The sequence below is a fragment of the Macaca nemestrina genome, chromosome 10 (genome assembly GCF_043159975.1).
Source record: "Macaca nemestrina isolate mMacNem1 chromosome 10, mMacNem.hap1, whole genome shotgun sequence".
NCBI lineage: Eukaryota > Metazoa > Chordata > Mammalia > Primates > Cercopithecidae > Macaca > Macaca nemestrina.
This window is the reverse complement of record NC_092134.1, coordinates 139,585,578-139,602,741: the sequence shown is the minus strand read 5'-3', so window position 1 is coordinate 139,602,741 and position 17,164 is coordinate 139,585,578. Positions and strand designations below refer to the sequence as shown.

Here is a 17,164-nt window from a genome sequence, read left to right as displayed (position 1 = left end):
AAAATAAGCCTTAAAAAAATAAAATTATGCTAATGTTTCAAATTAGGAAATGCACAAAAGTAGAGGGGAAATTAATTCTTCCTAATCTACCCTACCACCCTGAAGTGGTCACTATTCATATCTTTTTATTTTTTAAGAGACTGGGTCGCATTCTGTTGCCCAGGCTGGAGTGCAGTGGTACAATCACAGCAGCCTTGAACTCCTGGGCTCAGAACTCCTGCCTCAGCCCCTGGAGCAGCTAGGACTACAGGTATGCATCAATGCGTCTGGCTAATTTTCTTACTTTTTGTAAAGACCGGGTCTTGCTATGTTGCTCAGGCTGGTCTTGAACTCCTGGCCTCAAGCTGTCCTCCCACCATGGCCTCCCAAAGTGCTGCTTTTACAGGTGTGAGCCACCATGCCCAGCCCACAATTCATATCTTGATGCATTCCTTTCAGCTTTTTAAAATATCATCTTTGTTTTATTTATAGAAATTTGAGATACATATAATTTTATCCTACTTTATCATATATTATTAACTTACAATTTTTTTAGTCACTAAAGATTTTTGAAAATATTTTTAACAGCTGTATAATATTCTAGTGAATTAATATACTATGCCTTATGTCCCTATTATTGGACATTTTTCTCTCAACTGTTTGCTATTATAAATAACTCTTGCATTCTTGAGTTCAATCTTTGTCTGATTTTGGTTACTTCCTTACGAAGAATTCCCAGCAGTAGAAGTGCCGGTTCAAAGGATGTGCTATTTTTAAGTTTTTGATTCATATTACCAAATGGGTTTCCAGAAGGGTTGTACCAATTTACACCTCACCAGCCTTATATGGGAGGGCCTGCCTTGCAGGAGCCTTCAAACGAGCATACCTTCCCTGCTGGAGCTGTGGTGCGGCTGCCAGTAAATCGTACTTCCTCCCTGCTGCAGTTCTGTCCCCAGCACGACGCACAGAAGTGAGAGAGCTCGGTGAGGAGGGCTGGGCTCCCCATCACTGTGGGCCTGGCCTCTCCCCTCTGAGCTCCAACTTTCCCACCTGTCAATGGGGAGAATAAATGTCTGACCTGACTCATCAGATAGCGGTGAGGATAAAATGCCACAGCGGATGCTTGAGCAGATGCTTGAGCCTTTTTCTTCATCCTCAGCTCCTACTGACCTCATGACACTTCTTTCACATTTTAGGGGGACATCTTGGAGTTATATAAGACCCTACTTGTACCCACCGCCAGCAAGTGTAGGTCTGTGCATTGAAGGGGATGCGGAAGGGCATGCAGGAGGGAGGGGGACCCCACATTGGTGCCACCCAGCTCTCCACTCTCCCCTTGCACCAGGGCCCTTGAGGAGTGATCTGCAGGCATGAGTCTTAATCCTGGTCTGAGAATGGTAACCTATGCCAGGAAGTCCATTAGGTAGCTCACACCCTAAGGCAGCCACTGGGAAAAGTTCAAGGTGGCAAAGGCTCAGTTCTCAATGGCTGCGGTGGCGTACAGGCTGGAGCCTCTTTCAGACTGTTGTGGATCGTTCTAAAGCTGTTCCAGAAGGCTGAGTGCAGGATGAGGGCTCAAGGAGCCTATTCCGAGGCCTGAGTCCCAAACGAGGCAAAGAGCATCTATCACCATGAGCCAGGGGAGCCACTTTTCATATGGTCTCCCTTTTCCTACAGAATTTAGCAGGAAGGCCTGGTGGGAAGTACAGGGTCACACTGAAGAGAGGAGCAGGCGGGGAATGTCGGAATGAAAGTGGGATTCGCTGATTAAGAACCAAGAGAAAAATGATGGTATGCAAACTTTCTAAAGCAGGGCCTGGCTCTGCTAAGAGCAGTTACAAAGCATGCAACTTTAAAAGTATATGAAATTGCATGCTAGGAGCCTAGCATACAGTCTATCTTAAGTAGGTGCTCAATTAATGCTTTTGAATCCGAGTCAGAAGAGAGGGCACAGGGTCGGGAATGGGGCAAACAACTGTGTGATAGGATGAGGTTTCTTTTCAAATAATCTGATCAATCTTTTATTCTTTAATTCATAGTACCCCCCCTCCCCTGGCTTTTTTCTCCTTTTTTTCCTTCTTGCCTTTGTTAGATGCCCAGGCACACCACAGTACCAAGTGTTATCAGTACCAGCTCACATTCCTTTTCTTATTTGGAAAGAGGACGAACTTTCTGGTTCATTACAGACACCCCTTGCCCTTTCCCTCCACTTTCTTTTACGTGCCCACCCTATCTTTAAAAATCAAATGTTTAACCAACCGGGATTAGATTGTACGACCCGACTCCAGCCAATGGGGAAAGGGTACAGGGCAGGACTTGCATCAGAAATAAACATGCATCTCATGCCCCTTCGTTCAGGTGTGCTCTCATGGCAACTGGCCAAGGAGGCACCCCTCTGCGCAGAAGTAAAATTGCTTTGCTAAGAATCCTTTGTTCGAGTGTTCAATTTCCTAAGGATTTTGAGCGTTATTCCAAACACAATGGAGGTTTAAGGAGAATTTATCCGGATCCCTGGGTCTCCCTGCATGACACTCAGCTAAGCGGGGGAAAGTGGTATTTGGAGGACACAGATGTGGTGAATCACTGGACCTGCAGCATCTGACCTCCTGAGCTGCCTCTCGGGCGTTTGGCCTCAAATGCAAGGGACAGATCATAGAAGCGATGTCCATGAACCAACGTAGGATGAGCCCTTACCTTACACACAGCTTCTTTTCCAACAGGCTGCCCTCGGGGGGACGTGGGGGTGAGTTTCAAGGGTGGGGCCTCCTGGATTTGTCCCTGTGCCCCTTGGTCAGAGACCTCTTCCTCTTCTGGGCATTTGCTCAGGGGTTGCTCAAAGCCGCCATCCAGGAGCTGGGGCAGGGGGTCTTCTTCAATGGAGATGATTCTGCGGAGAGGCCGGGGGTATGGACCCCCAGGGCCTGGCTCCCCGGTTCCTGGCTCCTCTTCTGTTAGGGGATATCCACTCAGGCCCAGGGAGCTTCTCCTTGGGATGCTAAACACCTCCTCCTCCTCCTCTGACTGGCTATTGGGGCGGGGAAGAGAGAAGAGTTGGGAGGATTTCACAAAATATCTCAACACGGGCTGCATGACGGCTTTTGTGACAAACAGATAACCAGGGAGCATCACACCTTTGGAGAAGAGCACTCTGGGAAAGGGAAGAACAAACCAGCCAGCATTCTGCAGCTCATTCACTCAACATGCTTACACTAAGTGCCTGCTGCCACTGCTGAGGCAGATGATGACACAGATGATGATGATGATGACGACCAAGCATTAAGTACAGATGCCATTTACAGATGGACATAATTCCTGTCCTCATGGAATACTTGATTTAGTAGGGGACTAAAGCAATAATGACACAAATAAATACATCATTTACAAATTGTGAGGCTGCTATGAAGGAGAAGGAAAGGTTGTAAAGAAAGAAGTCTCAGACTCAGATACAAAGCACCCTGATTAACATTAGCAGGTGGCCTTGGCTCTGCTCCCAGCGCCAGCCATTACTAACTGTGTGTCCTTGGGTAAGACACTTCAACTCTACAGGCCTTGCTGTAAAATGTGGCCCATCTGCTCTGTCTATTCACAAATAAGACAATACATAAAAACAGACATGTTTGCAAAACATCCTCAGCAGTGTGAGGGGTGCTGTTGCTTTGGGAGGGCCCCCCACCTCCAGATATAGCAGGTCTGCTGGTTCACAGGCAGCTGCCCCCTGGACAGGAGGCTTTGGGTCAGAAGAAAACCAGGCAGAGCATCCCCATCCACCTCTCCTTCCTCTCCCTTTCTCTTCCTCTTTCTGTATCCCTGGAAGTCAGAATCAGGAGTAAATGGTCTCAGAGGCCTAAGCACACACTTGCTTCTAGAAGCATTTGAGCACTAAGGGCAAGGAGAAGCTGTAGGCAGTGCAGGGAAGGAGGGAACTGGATGTGGGGGTCAATGCAGAGTCTGTACTTTCAGAAGGTTTTGAGAGCAAAGGCCTCACAGAAATTGTCTTAAGGGAAGTTTGACAGGGAGGACCTTAAGTCCAGAATTGAAACACACACAGACACACACAAATACACACACACACGCACACACACACATGCACACATGCACGCAGACTAGAAAAGAAAATGGAATGGGGATGAAGCAATGGGGTGATAGGGCCAAAGGAGAAAGGAACTAAATGAAGGACACAGAATATGCAGAACAGAGAAATACATTTTCTTTTGCTCCCTGATTTAAAATATATATTACTCTTAAAGATCAACAGTAGAAAGGAAAAAGAAAAAAAAAAAAAGCAGGTATCACCATCCTGAAATTAACTGCGATTCTGAAAGACAAATTACAATATAGTGCTTGCTTGCAGAAAGGGTGAATTAGTTTGGATTCCCTGATATAAAAATAAAGGATTTGCAGCAATTAAAGCACCTTTCCCTTGACTTACAAAAACAGTTTTTAAAAAGCCAAGTCTGCTTTCCAGCAAACTTCCTATATATTGTATCAAGCTTATAAAGTGCTTATTTGTTTTAGAACACAACTGGTATTTCCATCTACTTTTACTCTGCTTATACACACAAAAGTGAATATTTGTGTGTACACATGAGCAAGTATGCACACACAGCATGTTTTTTCAAAGGCTGTGCAACCAGAAAAGAAATAGCCACTTAAATAGGCCTTAAAACAAAGGATTTATTGGAAAAAGCTTTTTATCTGGGAAATTCTCAAGCACTACTGCCATTCTGTAATACCTGCATCATGGCATGACTGAGTTCATTTTTGGTTTTACCACCAAGTGCTCTCTGCCATTAGTAGGGACAGCAGCTATTTTTGGGAAAGTCTGCATTAGAATTTGGGGCTCACAATTTGTCACTTACTTGATTATTGTCTGCTTCTACCACTCAACCAGAAATTCAATGACACAGAGGTAGGTCCATTTTGCTCACTACTGTATATCCAGCAAATAGCACAGCACCTCACACACAGTAGACACTCAATAAATATGTATTAAGTGAGCATTTAATAACGGAGATTAATGGTAGGACCCACGTCTAATTTATTTTTGGAGGCTTTACAGAACTTAAAAGAATGTCTGGAACACAGTAGGTAATCAGTAAACGTCTGTTCAATCAATCAGTCAATCCATTCCATTCTGAGGAACCAACGGGCCAATCACTGTTGCAGAAATTGGTCTCCCAAATTGTATCTCATTATTCAGCTATTTAGAATAAGAATTCATGATGATCAGGCCCAAAGGTTTGACTGATGAGCTGATTTACATCTCCAGAGTCACTTCCCCTTTGCATATCTTTTCATTTCATGCTTGCAGTCTTCAAGGTCTCTCTGGGTCTGACACTGAAGGGTCAGGTGCCTCTATCTCTCTGTGGCCATCTATGTGGACACAGCACATGCCAAAACGAAGAGCGGGCAGGGGACTGGTTTGTCTCTGAATGAGCAACGAGCCAACCCTTGGGTACTCAAGCTCAATCATGTGCTGCCCAAGAGCAACAAAATGCTTTACGTTTGAGTTAATTAAATATAAGTCATTGAAACGATCTGTCAAGCACAGGCCCCAGTCTTGTCTGTGAAAGGAGTTAACTATTGGAGATTCTATTTGACACTTTAATTAACCTTCATAGCCAATATAGTCATATTCCTAAAAACCCAAGTGCATCGGCCGGGCACGGTGGCTCACACCTGTAATCCTAGCACTTTGGGAGGCCGAGGCGGGCAGATCGCGAGGTCAGGAGTTCAAGACCAGTCCTGGCCAACATGGAGAAACCCCGTCTTTACTAAAAATACAAAAATTAGATGGGCGTGGTGGCGCACCTCTGTAATCCCAGCTATTTGGGAGGCTGAGGCAGGACGATCGCTTGAACCTGGGAGGCAGAGGTTGCAGTGAGCCAAGATCGTGCCACTGCACTCTGGCCTGGGCGACCAAGCAAGACTCTGTCTCAAACAACAACAACAACAACAACAACAACAACAACAACAACAACTCCAAAACCGAGTGCATCCATTCTGCTCAGCGACAACAGTGTTACCCAGCTACACACTTCATCTCTCTCTCCCTTGACCCCCCTCCTCTGCTGCTACACAGTCCCTCTCCGCAGACACACAATAGGGTGGGGCAGCCTCAGAAGGCAATGGTCTGTCCTGGGGGGTTTGCTCTGCACATTACCCTCTGGCTTGGATGTCAGAACAGGGAGGGGAATGTGTTCCAAGATTTGAGGGGAGTGAGTGCAGCTGACCTCAGTTTCCTCACCTTTCAAGGGGTCAGCAGGCACTGAGTGTGGGCCCAGAGCCAGCTCTCAATGAGCCCGACATTAAAGAAGGGATGAGCAAGTGGAGATGACTTACCTCCTAAGAATCCCTCTGCCATCCACATATTTGCCTATCACGGAGCCAGATCTCTTTTTCCAGCTTGCCCTGGAAGCAGCTGTGTTTGCCTTGGCTGCCTTATTTTTCTGTAGAAACACAAAATGTCCTTAGATCCATGCCTATTTGCCCTGATGTTCGAACAGAAAAGGGCTCAAGATTCCCACCTCATAGACTAGGCTCTACACAAAACTCTGAAGGAAGTAAGCAGTATTCTGGTCACCCCGTTAGCATTTACCCACTCTTCCCTTTCGCCAGCATCCCTTACCAGAATCCCTCCATCTCCTTTCCAGTTATCTCATCAAATGAACAAATACACAGTTTATAGCCTGGGGTCCATCCTGTTATTCACAGGAGCACTGATCATTTGTAAAAGGAAAAAGAAGAAGAGATAAGTGTTTAATGCATATTTTCTATACACATTTCTAATGCACATAGAAAATATGCATTAAACATTTATCTCTTCTGAAAAAACATATCTATATTTTTGAAACAGGGTCTTGCTCTGTCTCCCAGGTCAGAGTGCAATGGCATGATCACAGCGCACTGCAGCCTCAAACTCCTGCACTCAAGCAATCCTCTAGCCTCAGCCTCCTGGGTAGCTGGGACTATAGGCGCCCTACCACGCCTGGCTAATTTTCTCATTTTTTGTGGAGATGGAACCTTGCCATGTTGCCCAGGTTGGTCTTGAATTCTTGGCCTTAAGCGATCCTCCTGTCTTACTCTCCCAAAGTACTGGGATCACAGGAGTGAGCCACCATGCCTGGTCAGACAGAAAAAAGAAAAAATATTTACAGGTATAAAAAACTCTGTGAATCTTTAATTCACACTCTTCTGTATGGCTCCAATCGCTTTTTATTTCTAAGTCTCAGACGTAATGAGAAAGTAACTAGCCAGGAGGATCAATTAACTCAGCGTTCTGTCCATGTAACTCCTGAATAGCATAAGGCAGTTCAGCTTTTTGGTGGAAGTAGGCTGGGTATAGATAAATTACTAACATCTGTAACAACTGGGTGGAGCAGGGGTTTACAACCCCCTTAGCCTGTGCTCCCTGACAGACGTCTTCCAGGAGATGAGACGGGGGAGTTAGACTGCAGGAAATGTCTCTCGTTAATTAGCCATCCCATGATTCCCAATGATCCTTAATGAGAGGAGGGGCTGCAATGCTCCCAGGGCCCCGGAAGGTATGGCTATGCTGATTCCAAATTCATCTTCAATTCTTATTCAGTTTGTCCCTCTTTCTTTGATTCCCCACAGGACTTCTGTAATTTCATGCCCCTTTCAAAGCAGAATCAGTTTGGCAGGTAAAGGGGAGGGAGGTGAAGGGATTAGGGTGACATTTGGTTGGAAGTTTTAAAATAAGTTCAGTGTTACTTCTAAAACAATGATAACCATTATCATCATCAAACAAACATGTGTAGGCTTAAGTCTTGCTCTAATAGTACACATAGGTGGGTGGCAGAGATGTCTGCTGCCAGTAAGTGATGGAAAAGAAACTGTGGCGTAATGCGGTCCCTCAAGGATGTGCGATTATAAAGCAGGTCAGATCTAATGTAGGGCAAACCAGCCACCTTCTGCTGACCATATCTAGGTCACTGTTCAGCTAAGGGTCCAACACACAACAACATCCCCTTTCCAAGAATCTTTCTCAAAGATTCCTATTGTATGGAGCGGGGATGGGAATTCACTTTCCTCATGTGACAGTGGGGGTCACGGTCCAAGGTGGTAAATGACTTGCCCAGGGACGCACATGAAATTCGTAGGATGGTCATCCTGATAATTAGGAAGTCACATCAATCAATTTGGCCTTCAGTTTTCTTCCCTTCAGAGCACCCAGTGGCTCCTGTTTAAAGGGGAAGATGAGTAACAGCATGGAATCCTAGGTTTTAGCCAATGTGGTCCACAGTGAAGGCCTTTAAATAAATATAGGATTTCACATCATTTAGGAAAGTATATACAGATATATAAAAACATACATATATACACACACATATACACATTATATACACACACTATATATATACTACATATATATATATAGAGAGAGAGAGAAAGAGAGAGACATGGTACTCAGGTATGGAAGAGTAGGGGTCCCTATAGGATAGAGAAAAATTGTTCATAAAATCAAGTATGAAAACAGTGAAATACACATTTCTAATGTGGTCTATGACAGTATAAAAAGGAAAATTTTCAGTGAGATAAAAATTTAAATGAAGAAGCAAGCTGTGAGCATTTTGGTTTAGAAGCGATAATGACATTTCAACTGCGCCATCTCATGGATAGAACTATCATTTCTGCATCCAAGAAATGTGCGACCCTCCCAAATATTTTCGTCTTGTTGTGCCAAGAGGAAACCGCGTTACTGTTAACGCACTGTTACCCAGCAGGCCACCCTGAATTTTTATTAATTGCAAAACGTTTTTATGCTATCATCCTGCCAAATAGATCCCAAGTGTCAGGACATCGCTGGGCCAGTCTCGACATGGATCTGGCTGTCCAGTGGACCACAGCCCTTCGTCCCCCACCGGTAAGGGAGAACTGGCCAATTACCTGAAAACATATGTCCCGTTCATCCCGAAGGTGCTTGTTCCTTTCCCTGTGGATGGTAAAGGGGAATCTATTCAAACACGGAGTTTGCAGTTGACAGATCCAACGGCAGCCAATTCGCTAGTCAGATGGGTGCAGGGGAAGGTGTGGTGTGGAAGACCAGGGAGTCTGTGGAATCTCCTTCCGCAGGGATGTGATTAATGGCAGAGGATAGTTTGTGTGTACAGATAGGTACACACCGACGTGGGGGATAGACTGAATGCCCTTGAGACACCCATGGCCCACCAGGATGATGCGTGGCCTCTCCTATTATTAGGGGCACCGCCTCTAGAGGGGACCCCAGCATTCTAGCTCCACCTGGGAGCTTCCCACTGGGGTCCCTCTTTCTTTCTCTCTGTGCACCATTCATTCATCCATTCATGCACGCATGCACGCATTCACTCAAACGTCTCCTGAGCACCCACTGCATGTCAGGCACTCTTCTAGCCATCAAGGTCACACCAATGACCAAAACAAAACCTTCCTGCCTCACAGAACGTGTATTTTAGTGGAGGGGTATCTGTTATTGAGAAAATAAAGCGGGAAAGTGGAGTAAAAGAAGCCAGAGGGTGGAGCAGTATTTCAACTACGGTGGTCAGTGACGCCCTCACTGACAAAGACAGCATTTGTGCAGAACCGTGAAGGAGTGGGAGAAGCATTCCAGGCAGAGGAGGGGCTAGGGCAAAGCCTTGTGCTGGGATACACCTAGTGTGAGCAAGAAACAGAAAGGAGGAAGTAGAGAGCCCAAAGGGTAAGTAGTTAGGAGATGAAGCCAGAGAAAAAGTGGATGGTGGTCAGGACCTGCCTCTTCACAGCCCTGTGGGCCACTGTACGAACTTTTGATTTTTACTCCAGATGAGATATGAAGCCAAGGGGCTGGGGGCGGTGAGGGTGAAGCAGCTGGCAAAGGAATGTCAAGATCTGGCTCCACTTTTCAAAGGATCCCCCTGGATGTGGTGCTAAGAATAGACTGCCGGGGGCAAGCGTGGGGCCCTGACACTTGAGGAATATTTTTAGTAACATGGAGGTCACTGGCCACTGGGGTAAGAACTGTTTTTGTGGAACAGCAGGCGGGGAAAGGCCTGATTGGTGGGTTGAGAATGTGAAGAAAAGGAGTGGAGACAGTGAATGTGAACAACTCTTCTGAACATTTCGTTGTAAAGGGGTTGAAGAAATGGCAAGTAGCTGGGTGGGGAAGTGAGGACAAGACATGTTAGACAAGAAAATTAGAGTACCTTTGTAGGTATCTTCAAAAGAGATAAAACTGACAATGGAGGAGAGAAAGAACTAACGCTGGAATAGTCCTTGAGGAGCCGGGAAGGGACGGGCTCTAATTCTAGAGTGTGAGTTGGGCACAGGGGTTGGGGGTGGCCTCTGTGATGAGCATGGGTAGTATATCCACCGTAACAGAGAAGAAGGCAGAGACATGGGCATGGGAGGAAGCTCTTATCGAATGGTTCCAGCTGTGAAACAGGAGCAAGCGTGAGGATGGAAAAGGAGGAGTCTTTTCTCCAGGACTTAAAGTAGGAGCAGTTGGGAAAGTGAGTTGACTGGGTCTGCTGTGCGACGGCGGAATGCACTTGGGGTTCACAACTGGGAACTTCATCCATTAACACAAGAGGTGGAGAGGGCAGGCCAGATGACCTCAAAGTGCTTAGCAGTTTCGTGATTCTATGACTCTTCTGGCCAGCGGCCTCTGAACAAATCTACACTTTTGAAGGGAAAGGGAGGGCACAGCCATGGTTAGGCCCTAATCATCACAACGCTGCCATTTATGGGGGCACTGACTGGGCCAGGCGCTCTGCTAAGTGTGTTGTACACTATAGAAAGAGATTTTAGGTGGGGCCTGAGGAGTCACCACCAGGGCGACGGACTTCCAATTCCGCCAGTCTTACAGAAAACATTAGGAATGTGCCAGGGTGGTTTTCAGTTACCTGCATGAGGTAAGCAGGCAGGCACACAGCCAGGGCCTTCCGAACAAGTCAGGAGGGACATGGAGGTTATTTTACAAGTCCTGAGAATGGCAAAGTGAGCTGCTCATGCCAGAGGGACCCTCACTCGGCACGGAGCTGTGAGTTAGCACCCTTGCACCTGAGCGAGGACCTTGGGAGACCTGGAAAGTCCCACCATTTTTGGAAAGCATGCTGCGTTGTTTCTTCCTTTGTGGCTTCCTGCTTTATGCGGATGTGGCCATCCCCACACAGAAGCCTCAGTATTTAAAGAAACATATCTGCTTTTGTTCACATCGCTGCTCTACTGTAATTCCTACTCACAAGTATCATCTTATCCTCAAAAGAACCCTGTAAGCTAGGCATGGGAAAATTAAGACTCGGATTGGTTAAGTCAACTGCCCAAGGTCACACAAGCTAATGAGAGGAAGTGCTGGGTTTTGAATCAGATCCAGCTTCAAAGTGCTTGTTCCTAATCAAGTGCCCTGAAATTGCTCGTGTTTGCACCCACCGTCCTTCGGATGGCAGCCCTTCTCACCCCGTCACACCCCAGCTGTCGTCCTGATTCCACCACCATCCCACCCCTGCCCTCCCCCGATATTCCCGCTATCCCCCACATCCACTGCAGCATTCTCTCTCCCTTGATTCCAGGTGGTTTCACTGTGAGGGAGAGATGTGCCATGAGGCCTTCCCTCCAGCTCTCAGCTTTCATTAGCCAGCGGGACTTAAGCTTGGTAACCCTGGATCGATGGCACAGGAAGGCCTCAGTCCCTTTGTCATTCTGCACAAATGCTAGACTCCATTAAAAAGACCCGTACGTATTTGTAGAGAGCTGCCTTGTCATTTTCCCCTGCGCATTCTCTTTGAATCTACCCTTTCATTTTTTCCTCAATGCGATAGAAAAAAAAGACCCCAAACTTGTCCTTATCCATTTTGTTCTCTTCCTTTTACTCAAGCCTTCCTAAGAATCAAGACCTTCTCGCAAATGGATCACAACTTGGTCACCTCAGAACCCCCCTGCATGTTCCCTGGCTCTGGAGGCCTGACCGAATCATGTACTGAGCACAGTCGATCTGCAACGCATTCAGGTTGAAGCACTTTTCCATTTGGTAGCGTCATAGATGCCAGACAGAGTGAGCATCCCTTGCTTTCACAAAAACAAAAACCTTCATAACGTGACTGGGACGTGATTCAAAACCACTTGCACTTCAAAAATCAGAACCCAAAGTCCTTCTGTTTCCTCACCATTCCCCCAGAGGTGCCCAGCCGGCAGCGACTTACAAACATCACGGGCAGCACCAGAACTGCCATCTTTCCCCGCACAGGTTTGTGTTTCTGAGGAGGGGAGGGCGGTGCACATTCCAGACCCGTCGACTTTGAGTTTATTGCGGGGGGTCTCTGAAGGCTGAGGAAGTTTTTTCTCGGTGCTCTGTTTGCGATTCATTTACTCATTCAACAAACACGAACAGAACGCAGCCGAGTTACGCATTTCCATTCTGGCCCTATCGGCGGGGAGCTGCGTTGCCTGTGGTAAATCACCTCATTCCTCGAATATCAACTTCCCCGTCAGTTAATTCCTGTGAATTAACCGCCCTACTCACCTAACAGTTTTGCTGAAGATGAAAGAGATGATATTTCTGGCATAGATTAAATGCTCAATAAACCCAGCTCTGCTCCCAGGTGATCCACTACCAAGCATGGTCCTGTGAGGGACTCAGAAGAGTGGGGCGGAGCCGCCCCACCAGGAGGACTAAGCTGGATATGGGCGCACGTGTAAATGGACCACACATAACACAGTGGCTACTCAGTGGTCCAAACACTGCGTTGGGGACCAAGGGAGTGAGGGCGCTCTCCGCAGGCATATTTTTCTAGCACGTAGGCAAGGATGACCCTCAGACTGGTCCTTCCGACCCCAGGCTTCTGGGAGGTGCTCTCAGCACAGGCCAGTGCCCACCGACGCACCTTAGGAAATCCAGCTGCTTGAGGAGCCCGGCCTTCTCGCGCTGTAGACTCTCCGTCACGCGGTACACTTCCCTGAGGAGGAGGCAAACACATGGCGGTGAGCTCCCAGGTGGAAGCCGGATGCCCAGACCCCTCATGCTGGAGACTGGCAGGCGATGCCGCGCTGGGGACGGAGGGCATTGGAGGAACGTGACCTTCTCTTGGAGAGCTCCTGTGGTTTGCAAGTGTTTTGGGCATTGCATGCGCCCAATTTGGGAGGTGAACTTATCCTCAATGTATAGACTGTGACCATCAGAGAAGTCTGCTAAGTCTCTGCAGTTCACGCAGACAATCCGTGACTGAACCAGGGTCCCCTCCTACCCCCAGACCCAGCTCATTCCACAGCCACTTCACGTGCCACCTATGAATAGGCTGGATGGTCACTAAAGAGTCTGTCCAGGCTCCAAACTGCCCTATCCTATCCAGACTTCAGGGAATTAGAATCAATATTCTTCTCCAGCCAGATCTTGAAGGGTGAGAGCAGAATTTGTATTACCTTCCCTCCCATTCTCGCCCCACCCAGAGGCTGGCGCGGTATGCTTTTAGGAGCTCTGGAAGAACCACCTTTTCTTTCCCACCTTCCTCCCAAAGTCCCCAGATATCTGGACTTTTCACTATTGGGCCTTCATTTCTCTGACTTATGATCCAGCTGTAATGCAGAATTGAATGTATCTATTATAACCATGTATATCACTGTGCAAACGTGTTAATTGTAACAGGAGTTGTGAGGAAGGGGAGACAGAAGCAGGGAGGCTGTGAATCAGGGCAACTAGAGGGCAACTCAGGTGGGGAGGTAAGGGCTGTGTCTGGTTTGTTTACATTGATATCCTTGACACAGCGCCTGGCTTGGAGGTGTAATCAGCAAATAGGTGGAGGAAGAAAGAAAAGAGGGTAAAAGAGGTGAGGGGGAGCAAAGAAGGAAGAAAGGGAGGGAAGGAGGAAGACAGGAAGGAAAGAATGAAGGAAGGAGGAAAAGGAGGAAGAATAAAAGAGGAAGGAAGGATGGGGTAATGGGGCAGGTCTTCAGCATCACTCAGGGAAGAAAGGAAAGGAAAAAAATAAGACATTGGGTGATATTGGGAAACTGGCTTCACTTCACAATTCTGTCTTCATTTTTCCTTCTCTGTTCTATACCATGCTTTAGACGATTTTTAACCGCTCTCCGATCTTACTACAAGGGTCTATAGTTCCACGTTTCCAAACTGCAGCACAGCTTTTCACGTAGGGAGCATCTTGCAAGTTGATACAGGCGTCACTTCCCATGGGCTGTCAGGGCTGCCAGGCTGTGCACACACTGGGCTGGGCAAGGACCCCTCTGCCACCCCATCCATCTCATTACTGAGCTGGCAGAAACAGCACCAACATGCTGGTCCGCAGGACTCTCCTGCCAAGCTCCTAATAACCTGATTCCTTCAGCATGATGTTTCTCTTTTCCCCATTTTATAGAATAATTGTAAAGTCAATTTACAGCAATAAGAGGCTGAATGAAATTCTAAGTTCAACTCAGACAATTCCAATTAAGCAACAAACCTTCTCTGGCTCCTGCAGAGATGCAAATTCTTGGCATTTTATTACCGATTATATTTAATTTCAACTTGAAGAAAAACAATGTATTTCCCATCATCCAAACTGGGTCTCTAAACCCCTGTCCGGGACTCTGCTCTGATGAGCGCTCTGTGAGCAGAGCTGCCCACTCCCGACTCTGGGCCCTGGGAGCTGAAGATCCTGGTGCTGTACTTTAGGGTCCCCCACCCCACCCTGTGTCCTGCCTCTCTCCAGGGATGGCCAGGAGCTCACAGCTTTTCCTCTGCTCAGGAAAATCATTCACCAGGGACTTAAGGTCTGGGTTCTCACAGAGTATTTTACCAAATAGCCAGTTCCCAAATTCTAAGTTTTCTCTGGCTCTGCATACGTAGCACCAGTGACCATCAGGGCTATATATACACACATTTGTATTAGAAATACATGTGAACACATGTACTGTTCTGTTTGTCTAGTAAACATATATCTGCTTGGATATTTGTACATCTATATATACACACATATATTCAGAAATATATTTTTGTGTCAACAAAAGAAAGGCACTTCTGAAAAAAAAGACACTTAGATATTTGACTGAATGACCTCTAAAGTCCTTCTAACCTAGAGGTTCTAAAAGTGTATACATGGTAATATGTAAACTGAAAGGGAAAGAACCTGCAGTTGTTTGGAGTGGTAATTGGTGAGGCGTTTATGGTTACCCTTAGGGGAACTGCTGTTGGCTTTGTTTTAGGGGAGAGATGAGCTATGGAGCACTTCACAAGACATATTGTCAAGTGAAAAATGTAAATGCAGAACAGTATGCTTAGTATGCTAGTGTTTTATGAAGGAAAAGCGTGTGTGTGTGTATGCGTGTGCACGTGTGTGCACGCACATGTATGTGTCTGTGCCTGCATATACATACAGCATCCTCTGAAAGGATCCACAGGAAACCATGACCCGCGGCTCTGATGACTGCAGATCGGGGCTGTGTCGGGGACACAGACTTCTTTTTGAGCATCTAACCTTTTGTGCCTTTTGAATTGCGTGCCCTGTCATAACTACTTACTCAAAATACAAGTTAATTAAAAAATAAACAGAGAGTTGCTGCTTCTCAGCTGACCTTCATCTTCATATTACCTCTCTGCTTGATAGTTCTTTCTTTATCTCATTTTAAAATCTACTTCCGCTACCTTGAGCATCTTCAGAGATCAGGAAAATTAATTTTGCCTGTTCAGAATTCTTGCTGATCAGTGACTAAGCCTGTTTACCTCCCAGCTCCACCCTTTCCTCTCCCAGCTGCTCTGCAGCAGCACGAGGCAGCAAGACCCTGTGGGAGAGCCCGGGACTATCAGGAGAACTGGGCTCCATCCCTGTTATCCGGCACTAACTAGCTGCGCGGCTTTGGGCCCATCACTACACTTCTCTGAGCCTCAGTCTCTTCATGTATAAAATGAGTGTGAGTCACTGCGCCTGGCCCAGGATGATTTAAAGATCAAATGAGAGGATGTCAAATGATCGACATAAGTGAGATATATCGAATGCCCAGCACGGTACCTAGCGCAGAATAAATGTTTGCCAAATGAAGAAGTCACTGACTATAAGGATAAATGAATATACAAATAAACAAAGGAGGGTCCTCTGCCCTGAACCTCAGAGTACATTTGTTCTAAAACCTAAGACTACCAAGACAAGATAAATGGCTGATTCTTCAGGGACGCCTCCAGGTGAACCAGAGCATCAAAGTCCTCTCCATCTGCCCGTCTGCAACCCTACTCTATGGAGAACAAGCCAAGCCTCTCGCTGCACTGCTCTCCCGGCCTCCCTGGACGGGACATGCTCTCCAGGCCCCAGGATGTTCCCCGGCTACACAAGAAACTTCAAGCTTCTTGAATACAAGTTGTGAAGGTTCTGGAGTCATATTTCTCTCTTCCTCCCATCCTCCCTCCCTCCCTCTTTTTCAATTCTCAGCCTCCAGAGATTGTGTCTCTGGCTTGGTTAATTAAGATAAGACTTCAGAAAGCTTTGAATCCTCACGCTGTGATGTGACGCTCCAGCACTGGGTGTTTATTTCCATTTGCTGTTCTAATGCTTGTGCCTTCAGATGTTTGTTGCTTTTAGAGCTTGATTGAATTTTAAGAGCCTGCATCCTTAATTGTGTTTGTAAAGCTAAATGCCTGTACCTTGTTGACCTGTTCTCAGTGAGGAGGAACTGATTTTGCTTGTTCACAGTGAAATATGTTGTCCTTCCACAACTGGTCATCCAAGAATTGGAATGGAGGGGCTTAATTTAAGTCAGCTACTTGGGAGCTCTTTGTTTTTGTTTTGTTTTAACTGGAGACATCTTACTAGGGTGAAATTTCCAGCCCAAACACGTCTCCTTCCTTTTACCCCAGGCAATTAGCACCAAACGGTACAGGATTCCACACAGAGGTCACACCAGCACAGCAGTTTTACGTAGGCCTGTGGACCAAAATCCTGCCAGCAGCCACCCAGAGTGAGCACCTTCACTTCTGAACAAGGGGAGTTAATATCTATAAAACAAGTTCTGGTACGTAGCACTGCCCTTTTCCCTAAAATCGGCCTTTCGGTACTACCTGGTACCTTTCAGGATCAGGCACACAATTACTTTTTTCAGAATAAATGAATGAATGAAGAGTGCATGAACGAATGTGTGAGTAAATGATAGCCAGTCCGACTCTTGTAAGGATATTTTCTGCAGGCTTGTTATTCTCTAGGGAAAATCGGCAAGATGTGTATAACTCTTGGCA

At 46.5% G+C, this 17,164-nt stretch overlaps 1 protein-coding gene across 6 annotated transcripts in view; it reads right to left on the bottom strand.

The window, feature by feature from the left end:
• Nucleotides 1-17,164, bottom strand: part of LOC105484140 (calcium release activated channel regulator 2A) — a 209,418-nt gene that overhangs the window by 22,131 nt on the left and 170,123 nt on the right. For all 6 annotated transcript variants that reach the window (XM_071072352.1, XM_071072351.1, XM_011745470.3 and 3 more), the window contains 4 exons: nt 12,837-12,908; nt 8,890-8,935; nt 6,322-6,428; nt 2,674-3,004 (listed from right to left, as the gene is read on the bottom strand). In XM_071072352.1, coding sequence (XP_070928453.1) covers nt 2,674-3,004; nt 6,322-6,428; nt 8,890-8,935; nt 12,837-12,908 — 556 coding nt within the window. The remainder of the gene's footprint in view (nt 1-2,673; nt 3,005-6,321; nt 6,429-8,889; nt 8,936-12,836; nt 12,909-17,164) is intronic.